Source organism: Stegostoma tigrinum, chromosome 9 (assembly GCF_030684315.1).
Source record: "Stegostoma tigrinum isolate sSteTig4 chromosome 9, sSteTig4.hap1, whole genome shotgun sequence".
NCBI lineage: Eukaryota > Metazoa > Chordata > Chondrichthyes > Orectolobiformes > Stegostomatidae > Stegostoma > Stegostoma tigrinum.
The window spans coordinates 27,838,009-27,861,891 of record NC_081362.1 but is presented as its reverse complement, the minus strand read 5'-3'; the positions used below and the strand labels follow the sequence as shown (position 1 = coordinate 27,861,891).

Sequence of the window (23,883 nt, the reverse complement as noted above, 5' to 3'; positions counted from 1 at the left end):
GTATTTGGGCTAAAATTACAACAGTGTAATCACTGTAGGATATATTATAATAATCAATACCTCAAGTGGACATGTTGTTGTTACATGGCTTTCAACCCAAAAAATGCATTATTTAGAACTTGCAAATTTTCTGTAATGAGGTGTAAGAGCAAGCAAATATAATGCACTACAAAACATGCCTTAAAACACCTCAAAGGCATGCACGTAACTTAGACTGACACTTCAGTGCAGGAATGTGGAATGATGCCTGCCAGTTGAAAGCATAAAATGAAATCTATTCAGATGACAAAGATACCATGGCACATTGAAAAATGAAAATTTTAGCAAGTTTAGCCATACAAGGGCATATTTAAGTATGGGTTAATGTATTGAGGGTTTTGCCTTTCCTACTCATTGGCAGTGAATTCCAGACCCCGACACACTGAAAAGAAATTCTCAACTCCCTCTAACACTTTTTCCATTTACTTTTCATCTATATCTCTGGTTACTGACCACACTGCAATGGATCTAAACTGCCATCTACAATTTTATATATCTCAACCACATCTCCCCTCAACCTCATGCTCCAGCACATCTAACTCCTCCCTCTGGCTTAAATATTCTAATCCTCCCAACAATTCCAAAACATCTGTTATTTCTTATATAATATTTTAGATACATAAAATCTGAAAGAGGCATTTAAAGAAGTTTAAATTTAATGCAAAGTTAATCATTCACTCTCAAATTATCCCAACATATTTTACAAGTTTCAGAAAAAAATTTTTTACATTGTGGCAAACAGCAAATATCCTCAACAACTTTGAAACAGCTCATTTTCTTACCTTTGGTTCTTCAGTTTCTTCACCGTCAGTGCTCAGCAGATTGGTTTCACTGTGAAGTGAAATTCTATGGTTATAAGCTTGAAATTAGATTTGGGTTTTATAAAAGGCAACATCAATTTATAAAAGGGTTTGCATCTGCTGTTCTTGCAAAAATAGACTTTTGCTTCTAAAAGGAAGAGAATAAAGAAGAGTTCATGTATTACACTTGTCCTCAGAGTGACTGGATGGATTAGGCACTATATTTAACCTGAACATTTACGATTGAAGGCAGAAGAAAATATTATGCAGTTTGAAGCATTATGATGGGAGCATTGGGGGCGAGGGGAGTGGTTATCAGTCTGTGGTTTTGTAATAATGTGTGATGATACTATGATTTTAAGAGGTGCATTTTATCCTTTTTTTTAAACTGAAGAAAGACTGAAACAGTGGTTTTGAGCAGTCTGCTCAAAGTCAATAGAGTAAACAGCTTGGGATATCTTTTTGAAAGGTTGGAACAACAGAACAGGCCACAACAGATGGGGTCAATCTCCCACAGACAAAATCCTGGCTCAGCTTTCTGCAGTTGCTGGGGTCTTGAAGATGGATAAGAAAGCTCTTATTCTTCTTTGTTATGCCTAAAAGTGGTCATTCTGTCCCTGCTGTTTGTCTCATACACAATCCTATCTATTTTAATGAATTTTCCTTTACTAAGGTTATATTTATGGGTGTTACTATATTTGAACACTTAATTAGTAATAGCAAATATATCTATTGTTTTCTTAAGCATGTCAATAGTTAGTAAAGCCAATTCTTTTCATTTTGTTTATTTTTACAGTACAGTTAAAAATAGAATGTGTCTTTTGATCAGATTAGATTCCCTACAGTGTGGAAACAGGCCTTACGGCCCAACAAGTCCACAATGCCCCTTGGAGCATCCAACCCAGATCCATCCTCCTATAACACACACACACCCCTGAACACTATGGGCAATTTAGCATGGCTGATCCACCTAGCCTGCACATCTTTGGACTGTGGGAGGAAACCTAGCACCCAGAGGAAATCCACGCAGACACGGGAAGATTTTGCTCAATATCGAGTGGTATCACCAACCAAACTGCATCTGGAAAGCAACACCGTACACTTACTTTTAAAATAGGAAAAGGTTCGGACTAAGTCTAGATTATCTTCTCAATAATATTTTGACAAGGTTTGGCTCTGGTCCAAGACACAAGACACTGCTCAAAGGAGCAAATGGTACAGCAGCCTATGCTGCAATTCCATCCCTCCATTAACATTTCAGTGTATTAATGGAAGCTTACTAACACCACAATTACTTGAATTGTCTGACTACTTGAAGAGCACACTAATTTTGAAATGAAAATAGAGACAGCAATATGATTTTACAGATTGTTGCTCAATGCTAAAGACAAAACTACAACATTAAAAAGGCTCCACTGGATAGACACGGAGGTGCCGGGATTGGACTACAGTTGACAAGGTCAGAAATCACACAATACCAGGTCCAACAGGTTTATTTGAAAACAAGCTTTTGCAGCCTCATTCCTTCTTCAGGTATTAGTGAGCGAGAGGTGGTATCAGACAGAATTTCTAAGTACAAAATCAAAGGATCACACCATTTATAAGGATGCATTAAACAAACCCAAGATGCTGTTAAATCTTTCATTAGTTAGGTTTTAATTGACTTCCATAGAAGTGAGAATTATTGTAGTTCATTTTTAACTTCACTGCACTGATGGAAGCACAACTGTATCATTTTGTCATCCAAGAGTTTGATTTTTTTAAAAAACATTTTAACAATGTATATGGATCATTAAAAACTTTAACTTTAAAGGCTTTGATGTCATTCAGAAACTGTTAGATCGAAGTCACACTTATTGCTTCAACTGAGGTAATTATCACAAGCACACACAAAGCAGCAATTCCACACAGTCTCAATGAGCGACACACTGAGTGGAGAAAGGGACACTGGTTCTTCTATGTGCTAATCTTTATTGGAATACATTTGAGGACACCATCTTGTCTTCCACCAGTTTGGAAAGTCTTACTTCATGAATAAGAGTCATTAAGGGAAAAGCTCGAGAAAGGTATGTTAGTTAGCCTGTCACCTTTATTGCAATAGTTAAGTGTAATAAGGAAAAAGTGCCCAGAGTATCTTTAGCCATTTTTTGCATCCACAACTTGTTGAGCATCTTCAATGCAATGAAAATGTCCAAAGCTCTTCATATGGGCATTATAAAACAAAATTTCACATTAAAAACTATACAAGGTGGTAACTGGTTGGATGACCAAAAGCTTCATTCAAAATGAAAGCTTTACAGATTGTCTTATTGGAGAAAAGTAGACAAGCAGACAAATTCAGGGAGTATATTCAAGGGATCCATTCTAAGCATTTGATAGCATGGTCACCACAACTAGAGAAATTCAAATTGGCTCAACAGGCCAGAATTCAAGAAGCTTTGTATTCAGAGAGGATTATGGGGAAGGAAGAGAATACCACATTGAGAAGCTGAAGGCCATGGTGGATTATGAAAACAAAGATGAGAACTTTAATGGTGACATTTCTTAATTGGGAGCCAATGCTGGTCAGTGAGATCTGGGATGATGGAGTTTAAGATAAGCGTGATGCATGGATCATAAAAAGGGAGCAAATTTCTATTCTGGTTATCTTCATCTTCAACTGTCACCCAAACTTTAGGTACTGTGTGAGATGTGGAAATAGCTATGGGTGAAGTTCAGAAAAAAAAAGTCAAAAGAAAGTGTGACTACTGAAGGCCATTCTTAGACTTGTCAACAAGAAACCAAGTTCCATAACAAATGTTTTGACCATTTAAAAAAAAAAGATCTCAAAAAACAGACATGAACATCCATCTACACCTTGACTGGGATGAACCGAAAGAAAGGAGACATTCCAATGAAGCTTGTTCCCAAGATCAGAAGACTGAATTCTGAAAAACTGCTGAAGAAGCTGTCCATTTTATGTGCCAACTGCAGTGACAATTCCAAGATAACTGGTACAGAAAGTGTAAATTTGGAACTGGTTTTCAAATTAAAGAATGACAAAAGGGCAAGGAAGAAAAAGCAAAATTGGAACAGATACATCCATTTGTCATGAAAGAAATGATCAACAAATGCAATAAGCCTGAAAGGCGGACGACACTAGAGAAACTCAAGGAGGTCTGACAAAGGGAGGGAGGGAAGGAGGAAATACTAACCATTTCTTTCTCTGTAGACACTGCCAGACTTGTTTAATTTCTCCAGTATTTTGTGTTTCATTTCATGGTGGACCTATGAATTATTTCTGGGTCACGAAACAAGATTAAATAGCCTTTTTCCTAGAAATAGTGTACAGTGATCTCAAAATTGATTTCAGACCTTGGTAACAATTCATCTAGAAGCACTAAAGTATTTCCATAAGAAATTTAAACTAAAATAAATTTCAGGATAGTTAGTCAAGACACATTTGATTGCTTGGTTCTATGTGCTATAAGCTGCCACTGCACCTGAACAGGCAATTCAGTATAACTAGTCAGTTATTATCTCTCACACAAGCAGGTAGTCTTGTTCATAGCCATCTCCTTTTTAAGCTCCAGCTTCTAAACATTACAACTTTAATTATTTTTAACCAAGATTATGCTACACCACCTTTTATCAACACTGCACTGCTTCTTATGTTTTTAGATGTTTCATGTTTTATTGATATCAATTTGAAGTTTCAATTAAACTTCAGAACTGGGTCAAAATTTTAAATCAACTGCAATTTAAAAAAACACTTCCAGCCATGTCAAAACTCTTGATGGACTTAGCAAACAAACAGTCATGATCCCAGAGCAGAATAGGACACAGCCACCTAATTTCAATTATTCTTAGAAGCTGCCCTCAACTCTGACACTATTTTCTCTCTGCCAAGCAGTTCTTAACCAATTTTCTAGACTCCCAAATTCCACATCTCTTCTCCAATGTTATTCAAACTCTCCTTTATCACACTCTTGGACAACCTTTTTTGTTCTTGCCCCTCTTCCAACCTCCAAAGCTACTTTAAAATTGTTAAATATACTTTGACAAAAAAATAATTAATTAATCTGAAACATTAATTCTCTCTCTCCATTGATGCTGTCTGACCTGTTGACAGTATTCCCAACATTTTCATATTGTATATCTTGGATGGTGAACATCCACAGCGTTCTAGTTTTGCAACCCATTTGGAGGTACCTACTCTCGTTTTTGTTCAAATGATTCCATACATCTCCCTATCTGAAGAATAAGGAATGCTGGATCTTTGTGAATATACCCTTCAAAAATCCTGAACATCAATGTGGAGCAGGAAGCACACAGCCTGAAGCTTTGGATCAATCTCTAAGGAATCCTAAAATATATGGCAGTCAGGCAATGTTACCCTCTCTCTCATCCCCACCTCCTTGACCTGACACAACCTGCCCATCTCCTCTCCCACCTATCTGCTCTTCCCACCTCACACCGCTCTCTACCTGCACTCACCCATCTCCATCTTATCTACCTTCCCCAGCTCCATCCTTCCTCTATTTATTTCTGAGCTTCCTTCTTCCCCCTCCCCCATTTCTGAAGAAGGGTCCAGACCCAAAAATGTCAACTTTCCTGCTCCTCCGATGCTGCCTGGCTTGCTGCATTCCTCCAACTCCAGCTCCAGCTCCACACTGCGTTATTAGAAACTTGTCCTTTCGTTCAACTGTTTATTTGCCATCTGTTCAAAGTTTTAGTGTTTGAGTGGAAACTCAACCTAAGTCATTAAAAGGGCTTGTAGAGGTTTACAAAATCATGAGGGGCATGGATAGAGTGAATAACTATTTTTTCCTAGGGTGTGGGAGTCCAAAACGAGACTGCCTATGTTTAAGGTCCCTTTTGAACCTTTCTCCTCTCACCCTAAAACTGTGCCCTCCAGTTTTGGACTCACCCACGCTGGGGAAAAGGCCTTGGCTATTTAACCTATCCATGCCCCTCATGATTTTATAGATTTTTTTTTTAAAAAATGTCACCCCACAGCCTCCGATGATCCAGGGAAAATAACCCCAAGCCTATTCAGTCTCTCCCTATGAGCCACATTGTTTATCCATCTGTTAGAAACTATCCTCTTTACTTGGATATATTTTTGCTCAGTCGCCATGAATTACCTCCCTAAACATGTCATTGCTTGCTAATTTATTCATTCAGTTCACTTGAGTTAACTCTATCCTCACTTCATTGTGAGTTCCTTCATTTAAGTTGAACACAGCTGTTTGACCTAATTTTTCACTCAAAATGAAAATTAAATTTCATAATATTATGATCACTACTTCCCATTTATTAAAAAAAACTTACCTCAATACCCATATCAGATCCAAAATAACCTGCTCAGTTGGTTCCATGATATAATGCTCCAGGAAACTATCCTTAATGCACTCTGAATAAGTGGTCATAGCTACCCTTTCCAATTTGATTAACCCAATCAACAAGATTAAAAGTCACCTGTAACTATTGCTCTTCAATATTAATGGAGTTAAGTCTGAATCAGAAAGATCAATGGAAAACTGTAGCAAAATTGCTTGCCGTTGGATTGCACAATCAATTCATCTAAATTTATTTTGATATCATGGCACAGGCATGAAAAGGAGCCAACAAACCAAAATCTCCTGAAAATCTGGCGTAATGGAAACAAATGGTATTTCTTACTAACAAAATTCAGCTTTCAATTTGATATTTAAAAAATGACAAAGATATGAAAAACTAAATTAGCTAAAACTTAATCTCTTGGAAAATAAGGCAGGGCAAGTGACTGAAGTGTTAATACGGAAACAGTTTGGGACTAGTGATCCTAATTCTATTAGGTCAGAAGAAGTCACATGACAAGGTAATAGTCCAACAGGTTTATTTGAAATCCTTACTCCTTCGTCAGCAAAGTTAACCTGATGAAGCAGCAATGATCAGAAAGCTTGCAATTTAAATTAACCTGTTGAACTATAACTTGTTGTCGTATGACTGCTGACTTTGTCTATCCCAGTTTATCACCCGCACCTCCACATAATTCTATTAGTTTTAAAAATAGCTAAGGAAAAAGATAAAATTTCCATAAAAAGGTTAACGCTCTCAACTGAAACAGGGCAAATTTTAATGGTATGAGACAAAAGCTTTCAGAAGTTGATTACAGTAGGCTGCAGGTAGACGGACAACTGGCAAGTGGGAGGCTTTCAAGAGTGTGATGATGAGCATTCACAGGTATTATGTTCCTGTTAGAGTGAAGGGTGAGACTGGTAATAGTAAGGAACAATGGATGAATAAAAATAGAGGTTATAGTTAAGAATAAGAAGAATTGATATTTAATATAGACAACAGGGATTGAATGAATCTTGTGGTTGGTTGGCACATCGTTTTTCCGCAGATGTTTCATTACCCTGCTGGGTAATATCATCAGTGCAGCCTCCAATGAAGTGCTATTGTGTTTTCCCACCTGGTATTTAAACTCGAGTCCATTGAGCTGGATTACCTCATTTCCAGTTTTCCTTTGCAGTACAGTGTATATGGGGTCAAGCTCTACGCGTTTGTTGATGGTTTTCTTTGTGGAATACCCAGTCAACAAACACAGAGCTCGACCCCATGTAGACTGTACTGCGAAGGAAAACTGGAAATGAGGTAATCCAGCTCAATGGACTAGAGTTTAAATACCAGGTGGGAAAACACAATAGCACTTCATTGGAGGCTGCACTGATGATGTTACCTAGCAGGGTAACAAAATGTCTGTGGACAAATAAACCAGCTAGGCGAGCCAACAAACCACAACATCCACAACCTGAACTACAAATCTGCTCTAAAACATTAAATGAATCTCTTGTAGAGTATAAAGTGTGCAGGGGCCTTCTTCAGAGAGAAATCAGAAAGACAGAGAAGATATGAGATAGTCTTGGCAGATAAAATTAAGGATAATCAAAAGAGATGGCATAGGAGTAAAAGAACAACAAGAGCGAGAATGGGGCCCCTTAAAGATCAACGAAGTCGTCTATGTGTTGAACCTCAAATGGTGGAGAGATACTATAAGAACATTTTGCATTAGTTTTTACTGTGGAGAAAGAAACAGAAGCTAAAGAACTCAGGGAAATAAATATTGATGTTTGTAAACAATTCACACAGTAGTAATAATGCTGGAGGTCTTAGATATATCTCCCTAGGACGTTGTTGGAAGTTAGGGAAGAAATTGCAGGGCCCCTAGCAGAAATATGAATATCTATAACCATGGGTGAGTTGACGGAGAACTGGAGGGTGGTTAGTGTTTTGCCTTTATTTAAGAAGGGCTGCAAGGAAAAGCCTGGGAACTATAGACCTGCGAGCTCTCTGTTGGTGGTAGGCAAGTTGTTGAAGGTAATTCTGAAGGATACATGCTCTTGGAAAGGCAAGAACTGATTAGGGATAGTCAACATGGTTTTGTGCAAAGGAAGTCATGTCTCACAAACTTGATTCAGTTTTTTGAGGAAGTAACCAAAAATATCGATGAGGACAGAGCAGTAGACATCGTTTACATGGACTTCATTAAAGCCTTTGCTTAGCTTCCACATGGTTGATGAAATAACCGCAAAGGCTGGTATCCCATCACCAGGTCACCCTTTGTTTACATGTGAAAAGTATATGGGCTCTGACTATCCAGCTGAGAGCCGGTGCTGACAATAAGGAAACACTGAATCTCCTGTTCACTTCAGCCAGCCGGGATTCCCTGACTGGGGGTTGTGAACCTGGGCCAATCAAGGAGTTCAGTCAATGCAATACCCTAGCCCTTGTTCCCATCACTATAGTCGACTAATTAATAAATTTAGATCTCATGGGATTCAGGAAGAGCTTGCCAACTGGAAATAAAATTGACTCGAAGGTAGATGACAGACGGTGATGGCAGAAGGTTGTTTTTTGGAATGGAGGCCTGTGACCAGTGGTGTTGGACAGGGCTCAGTACTGGATCCATTTTTGTCTGTCACCTATACAGAAAATTTGGGCAACAGCATAGGAGGCATGATTAGTAAATTTGTGGATGACACCAAAATTGGTTGCATAGTGGACAGTGAAGAAGGTTATCCAAGATTACAAAGAGACCTGGATCAACGGGCTGAGGAGTAGCAGATGGAGCTTAATTTGGATGAATTAACGGTAGGGCACTGTAGAACAGAGATATCTAGGAGTTCAGGTACATAATCCTTTGACGTTTGCATCACATATCAAGAAAGCATTTAGCATGCCTGCCTTTGCTGCTCAGGCTTTTGAGTATTGGAGTAAGGGTATCATGTTGAGGTTTTTAAGTGGATGTAGATGAGGCCTCTCCTGGAGTGCATTTCAGATCGCTTTACCAGATTTACCAGGCTGTTGCTGGGAATGGAGAGTTCGAGTTACAAAAATAGGCTGGGACATTTTTCATTGGAGCATATGAAGTTGAGGGGTGACCTTCTAGAGGTTAATAAAATCATGAGGGGCATGTATAAAGTGAATAGCAGGGGTCTGTTCTCTAGGGTGAGGGCATTCAAAACTACTCAGCATATTTTTAAGGGGAGAGAAGAAAGCTTTAAAGAGGACATGAGGGGAAACCTTTTTTTTAAAAAGCGTAGTGTAGTGCTGTCAGACGAAGTGTGGATACAGGTACAGTTACAACATTTATAAAGACATTTGGGCAAGAATATGATTAGGGAAGATTTGAAGGGATATGGGCTAAACGCAGGCATGTGGGATTAATTTAGTTTGGGAACATGGTCAGTGTGGACTAGTTGGACCAAAGGGTCTGTTTCCATGCTGTATGACTCAAACTCTTGTTTTTAATACAAGATGAAACATAAATCAGAAACTGTTTGTTTGTAACTTGAACAATCCTCCTTACTTCTTTTCTGTATTCACAGGACAGTCTTCTTTCTTTACCTCTTCACAGCTCCACTTACTTTTAAAGCCACAATCACTCTGAGCTGTTGATCTATCCAGCGCTGCAACAAAACCAGAAAGAGTTCAGACGAAAAATGCACAACCAGCTATTTCCTTTCTCTTCAATACCCAAGGCTGCTTAGCTAGAAAACAATATTCTGCAACATTAAATTTAGTTGTTAATAGGTATGGAAATGTTCACTATTAGGCAATAAGACAAAGGAGCAGACTTAGATCATTTGGCACATTGGGTCTGCTCCACCATTCAATCATGGCTGATATATTTGTCAACCTCACCCTCCTGCCTTCTTCCTGTAATCTTTAATCCCCTACTAATTAAGGGCTATCTCAATCTTCAATACAATCAAATGATGTCTTCCACAGCTTTCTGCGGCAATGAGTCCCACAGATTCGCCACCCTCTGGTTGAAGAAATTCCTCCTTGCTTAGTTCTAAAGGGTTGTCCCTTCAATCTAAAGCTGTGCCCTCAGGTCCTAGTTTCTCCCAGGAGTGGAAACATTTCCACATCCATTCTATCCTGTCCTCTCGAAGTTTAAAGTTCAGCATTTCTACTGGCTGGCTCCCATACCCATTTGCACTTCTCATTTGATCTGTCCGTACCCACGTTTACCCCATCCTTCTCCTATATTCTCTTTAAATTCCCACAACTGCCCCACAAAACCTTACCATCAGAAGAGTTGGCAATCACAAATCAAGTGGCCATCTTTGATCAGTTTATCACCTTCACCATTGACTAACTCTTTTCCTCAACTCAAAACTATTAGCTCCAACAACAATTTAACAGTAACCACTCCTTGCAATAAGGCAAGTGGGAGTTGAGGATTATCAGAGCAGCCAAGATCATATTTGAAGTCAGAATGAAAGCAAGGGGCTGAACGACCCATTTCTGCTCCTACTTACGGTCAAAAATATCGCAGATGCTATAATTTGATATACAAAAAAAAGTGTTGGGGAAACTCAATTAAACTTTCAATCTCTTCAAGGTATGCTCTTCTCCGCAACAGAATTTCCATTTTAGTCTTCTGGCTTACCAACTTAGTGCAAGAGCTGTTGCGTTTCTCCATCCCTTTGATTTTATTTCAACAGTAACTATGCTTTGACTCTTACTCCTTTGGCTCTCAAGCTTGTTATTTCTCTAAAGCATCACCAACATTTGAAACCTTAAAGTTAAAGTTAGTAGCCATAAGCTGGAGGGCGCACGTTCACTGAATGACTCCTGCAATTCCCGATGGCACCAAAAAATAGTTTTGGTTTGACTACCTCAAGCATCCCTTATCCATTCTTGGTTGTCAGAGAATCTAGAGGCATAAGTGGCAACCGTTCAGCAAGTCATGTTTTTAAAAGTCCTTTGCAAAAGCTGAGCAATTTAATCCTCTCGAATACATTTTCTCCAAGCCCTGCAAATTAGTCCCAAGTGCAAATTCCAGAGCAGATTGAAAATTTCTATGGAATCTGCTTCCTGTCGTCATTGATGTAACAGATTTGAGGTCTCAACAATCCTTTGAGAGAAGGAATTTCCTTTCACATCCAATTGAATTCATTCAAAATTATCCTAAACCCATGGCTTTCAGCTTAATCTTGCATACCAGACAAAAGCAATATATTTTTTCAACACTCCCCAATTTTCTATAATTTTACAGGTCTTCTTTGAAAAGAAGAAATCTCAGGGACGAGAATATCTTCACAAAACTGAAAGTCTTCCATGTGGACTGTCACTCTACAACACCTCCTCAAAGCCTTCAAATCCATCCAGAAGCAATTTTTTTTAAATAATACAGTTGAGGTCTAATCAAACATTAAAATATTTAACCATATTTTCCTGTCTTTTACATATCAATGTACAATATAAAACTGTTCATCTGCCATGGAGATGCATTATTTTGCCAAGACATAATACTGCATTATCCTTCAGGGGAGAGGGATAGCAGCTAGGCTGTTGAAGGCTCTAGCACAGCAGGCCATCAGAGTAACATTCGAACCAAGCAGATTACCACAAGTGAAAAACCAAACTGAACAAAACTCCTCTGGTTTGAATAAACTGATTCAAGCTTGTGGGATGCCCACATGCTCATTGCTGAGTAAATCTGACAGCACACTATGTGTACAAATACACTCATTAATAAATTATAAAATACAATGCTTCACAGTATGATTGAGGATGAGAAATCTTATGCCAAAATGGACTTTTAGAAACCTACCATTTGACTGTTACCAAACTTCAGAAAGGTTTGTCAAAAAACAAAAACAATCTTTACTGATGATTACTTTGACCAGGAACTGCAGTTCAACCCTCAGCAGCTTCCGAGCCAGCAATTTTTCCCCGCAAAAGTCAAAATTGACAGCAAATGAGGGGATACCAGAAATTCCAGTTATACTGAAATTATAATTAAAATGTTATGGATGCCAAACAAGGCTCAAAAAAAGCTTTTCTAAAAAAAGTTTGCTGTGAAATAGTTAATTAGTTAACAACCAGACAAAACTGGATTCTTATTAAGCAAATGAACTGAGCTAGCACATGTTGACAGCTGATGTAAGTAGCCAACTTACTGCAGCATTAGTGCTAGATGTAGCTTCCAACAGAGTGCAGAGTTGAACATCAAGTATGTTAAGTGGAAGAAGAAGAGATATTTGAATGTATTTGTCTAAACAAAGAAGTTGATTGCCAAGTAGGACTGGTGAGTATACCTAGTCTTTAAAGCAAAAATTAAAAGAGGTCCTGCTATTTGCTTTTCATATCTCTAGTTGTTTTTCTCTCGAAGTTGGGTTGTTAAGTAGAAGATTGATACTCATTAGAAGAAAAAGAGAGAGGAGGATATTGGAGGACTAAATGATAAATTAAATTCAGTATGATGGATGTGGCAGGTAGACGCTGCATTGCTGCCTTAATATCCAAGAATGCAACCCATCAGCCATTAGCCCTATTTTCCGCAAGTTCCTTTTTCTTTAATGAGTTATTGTACTTATTTCCTTCCCTTAATTATTCAGTATTTTTGGAAAGTTGTTAGTCTTCTACCAGAAAGGTTGATGAACAGTGTTTGTTCATTTCCCAGTTGACCATTATTTTACCAGCTTCAATCTCTAAAAGGCTTATGTTCACTCTTTTCCTTTTTATACATCTGAAGCAGCTTGATTTCTTTTTGAAATTAGTTCATTCTTTACCTAAAGTCATAGAATCCTACAGCATAGAAAAAGAACCTTTGGCCCACCACATATATGCTGACCAACACACAAATTGTACTAATCTTGTTTGTGTGTACTTGGTCCATAGCCTATGCCCTGGCATTACAAGTACTCTTCCAGATGCTTCTTGTTGCAATATAGTGTCTGCCTTCACCACCCTCCTCGAGCAGCACATTCCATATTCTACCACCCTCTGCGTGTAAAAATTCTCTGATCTCCTCCTCCTCACTGATGATGTTACCTGGAATGGTGACAAAACGTCTGAAAACGAACCTTCCAGCTCAGCGAGCAAACTCACATCCAGAACCTCAACCTGAGCTACAAATCTTCTCAAAACTCGCTATGTCCTCTAAACCAGTGCTTCACCTTATACTGATGTCCTCTGGTCTTACACACACCTGTCATGGGGGAAGAGATTATCACGATCTACTTGGCTATACCTCTCAACTTTGTATATCTTAATCAGATCCCCATTCAGCCTCCGATGCGCCAAGGAAAATCAACCCAGACTATCTAGTCTTACCTTATAGCAGAGACTTTTCATCCCAGGCAAAATCCACACGAATCTCCTCCACACCATCTCCAATTACATCCTCCTGATACTGTGGCAACCAGAGCTGCACACAGTATTCCATCTATGGCCTAATCAATACTTGATTAAGTTGTATCAAAACTTCCTTGCTCCGATATTCTACAGTCCAGCTAATGAAGACAAGCATCCCATATGCCTTCTTCACCATTGTGTCTACATGTGCTGGCACCTCCAGGATTATATGCATTTATACACAAAAGGTGCCTTTGTTCCTTAGTACTCCCTAGGGATCTACCATTCACTATGTATATTCTTCCCTAATTAGGCCTCCCAAACTTCCCTCACACTTATCAGAAGCAAATTCCATTTGCCACTGCTCTGCTGAAATTACCAGCTGTTCAACATTAGACAGTTGTTTGAGATTATCCTCCTCTGTATTAACATGTGCAAACTTGCTAACTATACCTCTACATTCACTTCCAAGTTGTAAATGCAAATAAATAAACTACACAGGTCCCAGCATCAAACCGTGTAATACACCAGTCACAGGCTTTGAATTACAATCACTTTGTCTCCTATTCATAGAATCCCTACGGAGCACAAAGAAGCCATTGGACCTACTGAATCTGGACCAATCTTCTGAACAGCATCCCAAGTGCATTTAAATTTAAATATCAACATATAACGTACAATTTGGTAGGGCAATAAATGCTGGGTATGGACTGACATCCTTGTTCAGTGAGTAATCAATTCAAATTAACCCCAGCCCATTGGGCACATCTAAGACTGTTTCTCTCGGCAGATGGTCTAACTTGCTGGGTTTTCCAGACTCTCTTGGTTTTTGTACTCTCTTATATTGGTCTTCTGTTTCAAGCTCATTGCACTAATGCCTGCAAGTCAGACAAACCATAGGAGTCTAGAGGTGACTGAATGCCATAGGGCTACACATTTCATGACATTGCTACCAATTGTGGAGGCAAAGAAGCTGACAGTGTTCAAGGTGGCAGCTCACCATCAGCTTTTCAAGAGCAATTAGGAATGGTAAGCAAATACTGGCTTTACTAGCGACATCAATATGCCATGAGAGAAGTAAACAAAAAGGTCAACTGCTGTTAACAAGTATTTAGTTCTAACTGCATTTGATAATGTTGCAAGGTGAAATGTTGATTGGATAAAGCCATTTAAAAAGCTTTTGCAAAGCCAGTCGGTACTAGTGCACTGAATACATTTTAAGTGCTGTCTTGGTAATCAAAGGCAACGGTAATGCAGAACTGTGACTGCCTCAGAACTGTGGCCTGATTACGAACTGTATTGAGTACAAGAAAAATACTTCTGTAACAGGCAAAAGGGAAGAGGAATAATAAACATGCATTACCAGATACCTACAAAGTAGCAAGGCTTATTCCCCAGTCATTGTTTTTTAAGCAATTGGAGAATACACAAATTGAAACACAAACTAGTTATTTTCTTTTTATTCAGTAGACATCCAAGTATCAAAAATATTCAAGAAAGGACAAAAAAAAATTACTCTTGCTTTGCATAATTTAAACTAATCTAATAAGTAAACATGGCTCAATCTAACAGATTGCATTCTGCTTCCCTTGAATACCTTTGCTTTCCTTTTATTTTCTGAAAGAGTTGAAATTCAAACAAGAAAAGGTGCAAGAAACACGGATGATTAAAAAGCCAAACTTTTGAGGGTGACTCCTTTGCACCTACAAACAGCATAGTGAATCAATCAAATCAAATATTTTACTCTGAAGTCTGCAGACACTTTGGAGAAGGCCAAGATGAAATTAGCTTACTTTTTGGCATGGTCATATGAGAGGTCATGTATGACTTTGCAGAGAGATCCCAAAATGCTGCTCAGGAATAGTAAAGGAAAGCTTGAAATTGAGCCCTGGAAGCAGATTCACCACAAGTTTGGCCGAAAAAGAGAGCTAACTTTTAGGGAGCATCTCAAAAAAAGGTGGAATGTATGAGGTTTAGGAAGAAATTGGAGGACTGACACCTTCAATCACAGCTACCAATGACTGAGTGGTGAAAACAGAGATTGTGCATGATGTCTGAATTAGAAGTGTATGCAGTTCTCAGCAGGGTAGAAGGCTAGAGCAAACACAGAGTTTGGAGGGGCAAGAACTTGGAGAAATATGAACAAAGGCTCATGTGTACTCATTTTGATACTGTAAAAACAGCTGTCCATGTTAACATAACAGAAACGAAAAAAGTGGAGCCTCCACAGCATATGAAATAAAGCTTTGACTTGAGACAATTCCAAAACACGCATCTGGAAGATTGGTAAAAATATAAGAGGAGATATAAACAGCCATGGAGACACAGCCACAGTCTGCATTGCAAAAGCACACCATGCTATTGTTGTTGCAGACTACACCAAACAGAAGTCTCAGCATTTTCCTTTGTTGCTGGTCTGGGTCCCCACCCCCACCACCCTGGCCATCAAATGTTAATCCCCATTAGACATCCTCAGAGGAAAGGATAAAAAAAACTGAAAACGTTATGCAAATCCACAACCTTGCCACCATCAGATTCGTAACAAGAGACTAATTTACGTTCAAAATAACTAGTGATAATATCAGGAAACCTTTTCTCAAAATGTATACCATTATTTCACAGAATGCAGACCTTACTGGCAATGCCATCATTCAATGCCCATCTCAAATTGCCATTGAACCAAGGGGCTTGCATGGCCAGAGGGCAGTTATATGTCAAACCTTGGATCTGGAGTTACATTTTGGCCCAACCAAGAAAGAATGACAGATTTCCTTACCTAAAAAGATGTCAGTTAACCAGACAGGGTTTTTCAACATTCGATGCTAGTTGACATGGTCTGTCTCACAGAGTCCAACTTTATGTTCCAGATGTGTTAACTGAATTTAAATTCCACCAGCTGCTGTGGTGGGATTTGAACCTCTGTTCCCAGCGTATCAGCCTAGTCCAGTGACATTATCATGACACTTATCTCCAAAAGCAAAATTACTGAAATCAATAGCAACATTCAAAACATAGCTGAACAGATACTGCAAGAGAATGAAATTTGCAGGGTTAGAAGGATAAAGCCAGGGATTAGGATAGGTTGATTCAGAAATGATGGCATGATGGTCTCGTTCTGTGTTGCAACACTCAAAAGATTCTTTCAATATGTGATAATCTTTCAGAACTCTTGCTGTCTTACATCTCTCCAACTATTTCCCCAGACTTTTAGTCTGTGTCTATAAAACAATTGGGTCATGAGTAGTAAGTTATGTATCCCACATGTTCGAAAGATGTTTCCTCAATCAACCATGGATTTATACATTGCTTCAATCAATCAATCATTCTTGCTGGTATTTGTCTAAAAATTCTGCCAATGCAGCTAGTGTCTGTCACTAAAGTTTCAGGAGCCAAACATAGCTTGAACACAAAATTGCTGTAAATTTAAATTGTCATTTGCCAAACCTAAAATTTTTGACCACCGGCACACTACCTTCTTCTTTGAGTTGATTTTTTTTCCTATCTGATTAATTTGGAGTCATATAGCATGGAACTAGAGGTTATAGTTTTAAAAAGTGAAAGCGGAAAGATTTAAAAAGGGGCCTGGGGAGGGGGGCAACTTTTTCCACAGATGGTGATGCAGATATAAAATTCTGGGGATACTTTGTTTTGTACTTTAAAAGGTGTTGTGTAAACGTATGTTGTTACTTCAAGTCGATATATATCACTTTGTACAAAAGAAAGAAAAAGTCAGTTCAAGTCCTAGTTGGGATAACCTTTTACTGAGAGGTGTGGAATCAATATATAATCCTCATAATTTTATCCTGGACTCTTTCCTCTTCATGCAGAGATTTACAATATAGAAGGAGGCCAAGATGGTCCACCAACCCAGAACAGCTCTGCATACAGTACTTCAGTACATCTCCCTCCACCACAGCTTAGAGTTTACTTTCTACAACCAAACATTCATTTTCCTATTGAAATTACCAGCCTGTTTCCTAGATGGATAGAATGTTCTAGGTCATAAACCCCTTGCAGAGTAAAAACAAACTCCTCATATTCCTCCTGTACCTCTTGCCCAAAAACAGGAAAATTGATTTGCATCATCCTCACTTTTTGTCGCTAGTTCAAGTTTAATGTGATTATCAAGGTTAGTTTATTTCAAGGTACATGACATAAAACAAAAACAGCAATGATCCTACTAGCGATAATGGGAATTGCAGATGCTGGAGAATCCAAGATAATAAAGTGTGAAGCTGGATATCAATGGTATCAATGTGGACTTCACCAGCTTCAAAATCTCCCCTTCCCCCACCCCATCCCAAAACCAGCCCAGCTCCTCCCCTCCCCCCACTGCATCCCAAAACCAGCCCAGCCTGTCTCTGCCTCCCTAACCTGTTCTTCCTCTCACCCATCCCTTCCTCCCACCTCAAGCCGCACCTCCATTTCCTACCTACTAACCTCATCCTACATCCTTGACCTGTCCGTCTTCCCTGGACTGACCTATCCCTTCCCTACCTACAGTCTCCTCTCCACCTATCTTTTCTCTCCATCTTCGGTCCGCCTCCCCCTCTCTCCCTATTTATTCCAGAACCCTCACCCCATCCCCCTCTCTGATGAAGGGTCTAGGCCCGAAACGTCAGCTTTTGTGCTCCTGAGATGCTGCTTGGCCTGCTGTGTTCGTTCAGCTTCACACTTTATTACCATGATCCTACTAGCATTGACCACTGGAGCACATCACTGTTTATTATCCTTCGATTGGAAAAATAACCATTTACCAAGTTGTTTTATGGCCTCAAATCAATCATTTTAATTTGATAGACAGCAACCTTCCTATTCAAGGAGCCTCAGTTTGCCTTGTCAAACATCTTCAAAATGTTTAAACATCATCTCTTAAATTCCTTTCATCAGCCTTCTGCATTTGTTAATCAAAGAATTCAGCGATCAACCATTATTTTTCATAAATATATTATGTTTCCTCATGTATTCAAAATTAACTTCCAACATGCGCTTCTTTTTCAAAGCCCCTTTCTCATACAGCCAACATGTTGTTTAATACAAATCTCAGTAATTCCTACAGGGATTTCCCTGAATGGCTACATCTTTCAGGATTCTATATTTTCTGCTTCATACAACCTAGATCAGTGTAGGTGGTCTCAAGGATATATTAACTAGAACTGCTCTCAGTATTCCCAGATGAGTTTAACGAGTTTTTTTCATAGCTCAGGCATTATACCTAGCTCTTTGTATTCCAGTCCCTTAGATACAAAGGTGTGCACTTCATTAAATGTTGTTGACTATGCTCTGTACAGGCTCATGACATCTTTATACCCTCTATCTTCATACTTCCACTATGTCAAGCTTTTCACAATGTATTCTATTCCACTTTTTTTTTTAAGATCCAAAATGGTTGTTTTCATACGTGCCTACGTCAGGATTATATTAACAAAATAAAATATCCCATTGTGCTTCACAACAACATTTTAGAACAGTCAACCACTGAAGGAAATATACAGTCCAAAGATCAAAAAAACACTTTGCATAGTCGCATATGGCAAAGCTTGCCTAGATCAGCGAATCTGCTGAGTAAAGCATGAAGTTCATAATCTTGAGAACAAGAGCAATGGCAGTGATGCTAACAGTTCTAAGCTTTTGGACAGAAGGGATAGGAAGAGAAAGAAAAAAAAACGAGAAAAGGAACTGCAGTTGATGTGATCAGCAGAAATAAGAGGCTGTGGGATCTTTGCAAGCTAAAGTCATGTGGGATAGAGATGGTTTACAGTTAAAAAAGCACATTCCACAATTATACAAGGAATCCAGAGATTTCACCTTCCCTCTGGAATTCAACTTGTTTGTTTATTTTTGAATCAAGGCTAACAAGGTCAGGAGCTGAGTGGCTCTAATGGAACCCAAACTTGGGCAAGAGTCAGCAAGGCAGTGCTAAGCAAGTGCTGCTTGATAGCACTCTAAATGACACCTTCTGTCATTTTATACATGGGGTGGTAACTATCCAGCTGAATTTGGCTTGTGTATGTGTGGGACATTCCTGGGCAATTTTCCCCATTTTTGGAATAATGCCAGCATTCTAGCTGTACTGGAACAGCTTGGCTTAGGTGGGCCAAGTTCTGGAGCACACGTCTTTAGTACAGATGCTGAAATTTTGGTGGGGTTACTAGCTTTTGCCGAATCCAGGGCCTTCAGTTGTCACTGGATAGCATGTAGAATGAGTCAAATTGGGTGAAGACTGGCATTTAACATTCTATGACATGAGGTGGTGACTAAAATGATTCAACGGCATGATATTTCTGGCTGAAGATCACATATGCTTCAGCCTCAACCTTTCCACTAATAAGCTGGGCTTTCCATTTTTGGGAATGGGGATAGTTATGGACCCTCCACCCCTAGGGAATCATTTCAATATTCAGCAATGTGACAGGACAGCACAGCTTAGATTTGATCCTTCAGTTGTGAAATTTTATAACCCAATCTGCCATTTGCTTTTAATGTTGCTTGATACAGAGTAGTCCTGTGTTGTCACTTCAGATAGGCACCTCATTTTTAGATCTGCCTTATGCTGCTCCTGTCTACGCTTCGGCTGATGGCCCACCATGCCTTATTCACGCATAGTCTTGAGTTACTAAGTCTGTTCAAATTCTGTTCTGATTAGCATGGTGATAATATCATACAATATTATGAAGGTTATCCTCAATGTGAGGTGGGTCTTCATCTCCATAAGGATCACGCAGTGATCACTTCTATTACGTACAAATACATCTGCAGCAGGCAGATTTGAAGATGAGGTAAAGTATGTTTTTCCTGGCTTTTTGTCTCAGACCCCATCTGACAGCTTAGTGCTTTAAAACTCGACCAGTTCAGTCAGTAGTGGTGCTGCTGAGCCACTTTTAGTGAGCCATGTTGTAGTCCACATTTCAGAACACATTCTATGCACTGGTCACCCTCAGTAGTTCTGCCAAATGGTGTTCAACATGACAACACTAATTCATCAGTTGAGGGGGCAGGGGTACAGGCAATCAGATTCCTTGCCCGTGTTAGATCTGATGCAATGAGACTTATATAAGGTCTGGAGTGGAGGACTCTCTGGAAACTCCTTGCTGGCTGTATGCCATCAACTCTGCTCTGTGCCCTGTTGCTAGAACAGTCTGATTAGGAGTATACAAGCTTGGTTAGTCTGAGCCAATGTTGATACTATGTTTCAGCAAGGAAGACTTTGCAAAGCTAAAAGAACTAATGGGCCATAGATTCCTGTGCCTAAGGTGATGTCCTCAGGGAATCATCTAATTTAGGCCTGTTCGTGTTAGGCAATTTCAGAGGGCAGGTAAGAATCAACATTACTGTGGCGAGAGTCACAAATCAACTAGTTTAGGTAAAGATAGCAGACTTCCTTCCCTAAAAAAGCTTTTGGTGAACCATGTGTGTTTTTAACCACCATAATCCATGATTTTAATGCAGTCAATAGACTAACTCTAGATATTTAACAACTTCAAATCAACAATACTTGTACCATGTTGACATTTCAATCTAAGCACCTGTCGTACGAGTTAGCCAAGATATTGCAATGAAAGGATAGGATAAGGTAATTAAAGCAGCTTCAGTGGAGCACATTTGAATTTTTAAAATTTTGGTTTGGCCTTCCTTGTTTCGTTGGCATTTAATTGCCATGTTTACTACTTCTGTGTACTTTCAGTGACAACTGTCATTGAACCATGTTGAGTTAAAACATATTTTCGTTGCACAGAATAAGGTAAATGAGTGAGGGATAGTGGGAACTGCAGATGCTGGAGAATCTGAGATAACCAGGTGTAAAGCTGGATGAACACAACAGGCCAAGGAGCATCAGAGGAGCAATAAGGCTGATATTTCGGGCCTAGACCCTTCTTCAGAATTGTCTTCATTCGGCTCTACACCTTGTTGTCTCGGATTCTCCAGCATCTGCAGTTCCTACTATTGCTGAAACAATTTTAATCCCATTGCAAAACCTCTTCTAAGGATGCTTGCCCTGAAGAAGTTACCCTCCTCCCTCCAGAAAAACCTCAGTGGATTTCTCTCCCGCCGCAACTCTCTCGTAATCTCTTCAGCCTTGAAACTGCTCGGCCACATCCTGAAGCAAACCAGGTAGGCACATCATCTTTCTTAGTACCTGCCTGTGGAACCAGATCATCCCCAATGGACTACGGTCCACATTCAGGCCTTCCCACTTTGGCTCCACCTGTGACAATATCTACATTCAGAATGTTGATATCCTTCAGAACCGTTTCTCCCTGCGACTTCTGAAACACCATTTCTGAAGAAGGGTCTAGGCCCGAAACATCTGCCTTCCTGCTTCTCTGTTGCTTGGCCTGCTGTGTTCATCCAGCCCTACACCTTGTTATCTAAGGCAAATGAGTGCCCCACTTGTTTCTCCACCTGCCCATGTGACTGGCAATAGCAACCATTGACAAGCAATGAATATAACCTTGGGTCTTGAAGTTCTTCAGTTTTAGAATTGGGATAAATGTACAAATCATTTTAAGTGTGTGTCCTTTTTTTTGTCAAATTCTTTTCTGTCGGGAGTTGAATGGATGAGGTTCCTACCCTCTCATTTCTGTGTCTCATTTTCTGCATATTTTTGTGTTATGGAATATCTAAATTATGTTTCCCTACAGTAGACCATTTCAGATGATGGATTGTGCCTGGGGTGTATGCTGCTTGTGGATTTAAAATTTGTGTTTCTGGCTGTAGAAACTGACACAAGCAACGATCCCTTTCACAGCTGATACTAATAGATAATGATGGCCTGTAATTCGCTGACTCTTTTTTTCCAATCATGTGATCCTGCTTCCAGTCTCTGGCCATAGCATTGGACCTCTTTTTTTTCCCCCACCGTCTTTCCAAACAGATTATCCTGTCAAGAGGAAGGGCATCTCATGTATTGAGACCAATTCCAGTTAACGTGAGGTCTTGATAACTGATGTCCACATATCTCAACTATGGATAACCTGTTAGTTTTGTTCAGTGGTGAACTTGCTATTGGCACATGTTTTGGAAACATAGCTATTGTCCATGGCTATTGGCCATTAAGTGCGCATGACCTTCTCAGTTCAGTACCTGTTAGAGTGAGGCAAACCTGCTGGGTATTCCTGCTCTCTGGTGTGCTTCCGTTTTTAGCACTCTGTTCTGCAAGGAGGTGCCTAATTTTTATCCAAGACAGCGGAGCTGGAAGGTATAGAGCTGTTTTAGAACATAGAACATTACAGCACAGTACAGGTCCTTTGGCCCTCGATGTTGTGTCGAGCTGTCATACCGATCTCAAGCCCATCTAACTATTCCATGAACGTCCATATGCTTGTCCAATGACGACTTAAGTGTACCTAAAGTTGGCGAATCTACTACTGTTGCAGGCAAAACGTTCCATTCCCTTACTACTCTGAGTAAAGAGATTACCTCGGACATCTGTCCTATATCTTTCACCCCTCAATTTAAAGCTATGCCCCCTCGTGCTCGCCGTCACCATCCTAGGAAAAAGGCTCTCCCTATCCACCCTATCTAACCCTCTGATTATTTTATAGGTTTCAATTAAGTCACCTCACAACCTTCTTCTCTAACGAAAACAGCCTCAAGTCCCTCAGCCATTCCTCGTAAGACCTTCCCTCCATACCAGGCAACATCCTAGTAAATCTCCTCTGCACCCTTTCCAAAGCTTCCACATCTTTCTTATAATGCGGTGACCAGAACTGTACACAATACTCCAAGTGCGGCCGCACCACAGTTTTGCACAGCTTCACCATAACCTCTTGGTTCCGGAACTCGATCCCTCTATTAATAAAAGCTAAAACACTATGCCTTCTTAACAGCCCTGTCAACCTGGGTGGCAACTTTCAAGCATCTGTGTACATGGACACTGAGATCTCTCTGCTCATCTACACAGCTAAGAATCTTACCATTAGCCCTGTACTTTGCCTTCCGGTTACTCCTACCAAAGAGCATCACCTCATACTTGTCTGCATTAAACTCCATTTGCCAGCTCTGCAGCTTATCTATGTCTCTCTGCAACCTACAGCATCCCTCGTCACTATCCACAACTCCACCGACCTTAGTGTCGTCTGCAAATTTACTAACCCATCCTTCTACGCCCTCATCCAGGTCATTTGTAAAAATGACAAACAGCTGTGGACCCAACACCGACCCTTGCGGTACACCACTAGTAACTGGTCTCCAGGATGAACATTTCCCATCAACTACCACCCTCTGTCTTCTTTCAGCAAGCCAATTTCTGATCCAAACTGCTATATCTCCCACAATTCCATTCCTCCGCATTTTGTACAATAGCCTATTGTGGGGAACCTTATCGAATGCTTTGCTGAAATCCATATACACACATCAACCGGTTTATTCTCATCTACCTGTTTGGTCACCTTCTCAAAGAACTCAATAAGGTTTGTGAGGCATG

The 23,883-nt window shown here is 39.7% G+C and overlaps 1 protein-coding gene across 9 annotated transcripts in view; it reads right to left on the bottom strand.

Moving 5' to 3' along the window:
* The window catches only part of senp6a (SUMO specific peptidase 6a), a 167,892-nt gene that overhangs the window by 123,083 nt on the left and 20,926 nt on the right, over positions 1–23,883 (bottom strand). For 3 of the 9 annotated variants that reach the window (XM_059648441.1, XM_059648439.1, XM_059648440.1), the window contains exons 2-3: positions 9,676–9,775; positions 822–870 (exon numbers count right to left, since the gene is read on the bottom strand). The exons of 2 other annotated variants lie outside the window; for them this stretch is intronic. In XM_059648441.1, the coding sequence (XP_059504424.1) occupies positions 822–870; positions 9,676–9,775 (149 nt within the window). Of the gene's footprint in view, positions 1–821; positions 871–9,675; positions 9,776–23,883 lie in introns of those variants that run through there. 4 more of the 9 variants (XM_059648442.1, XM_048535847.1, XM_048535851.1 and 1 more) reach the window with 2 other exon arrangements.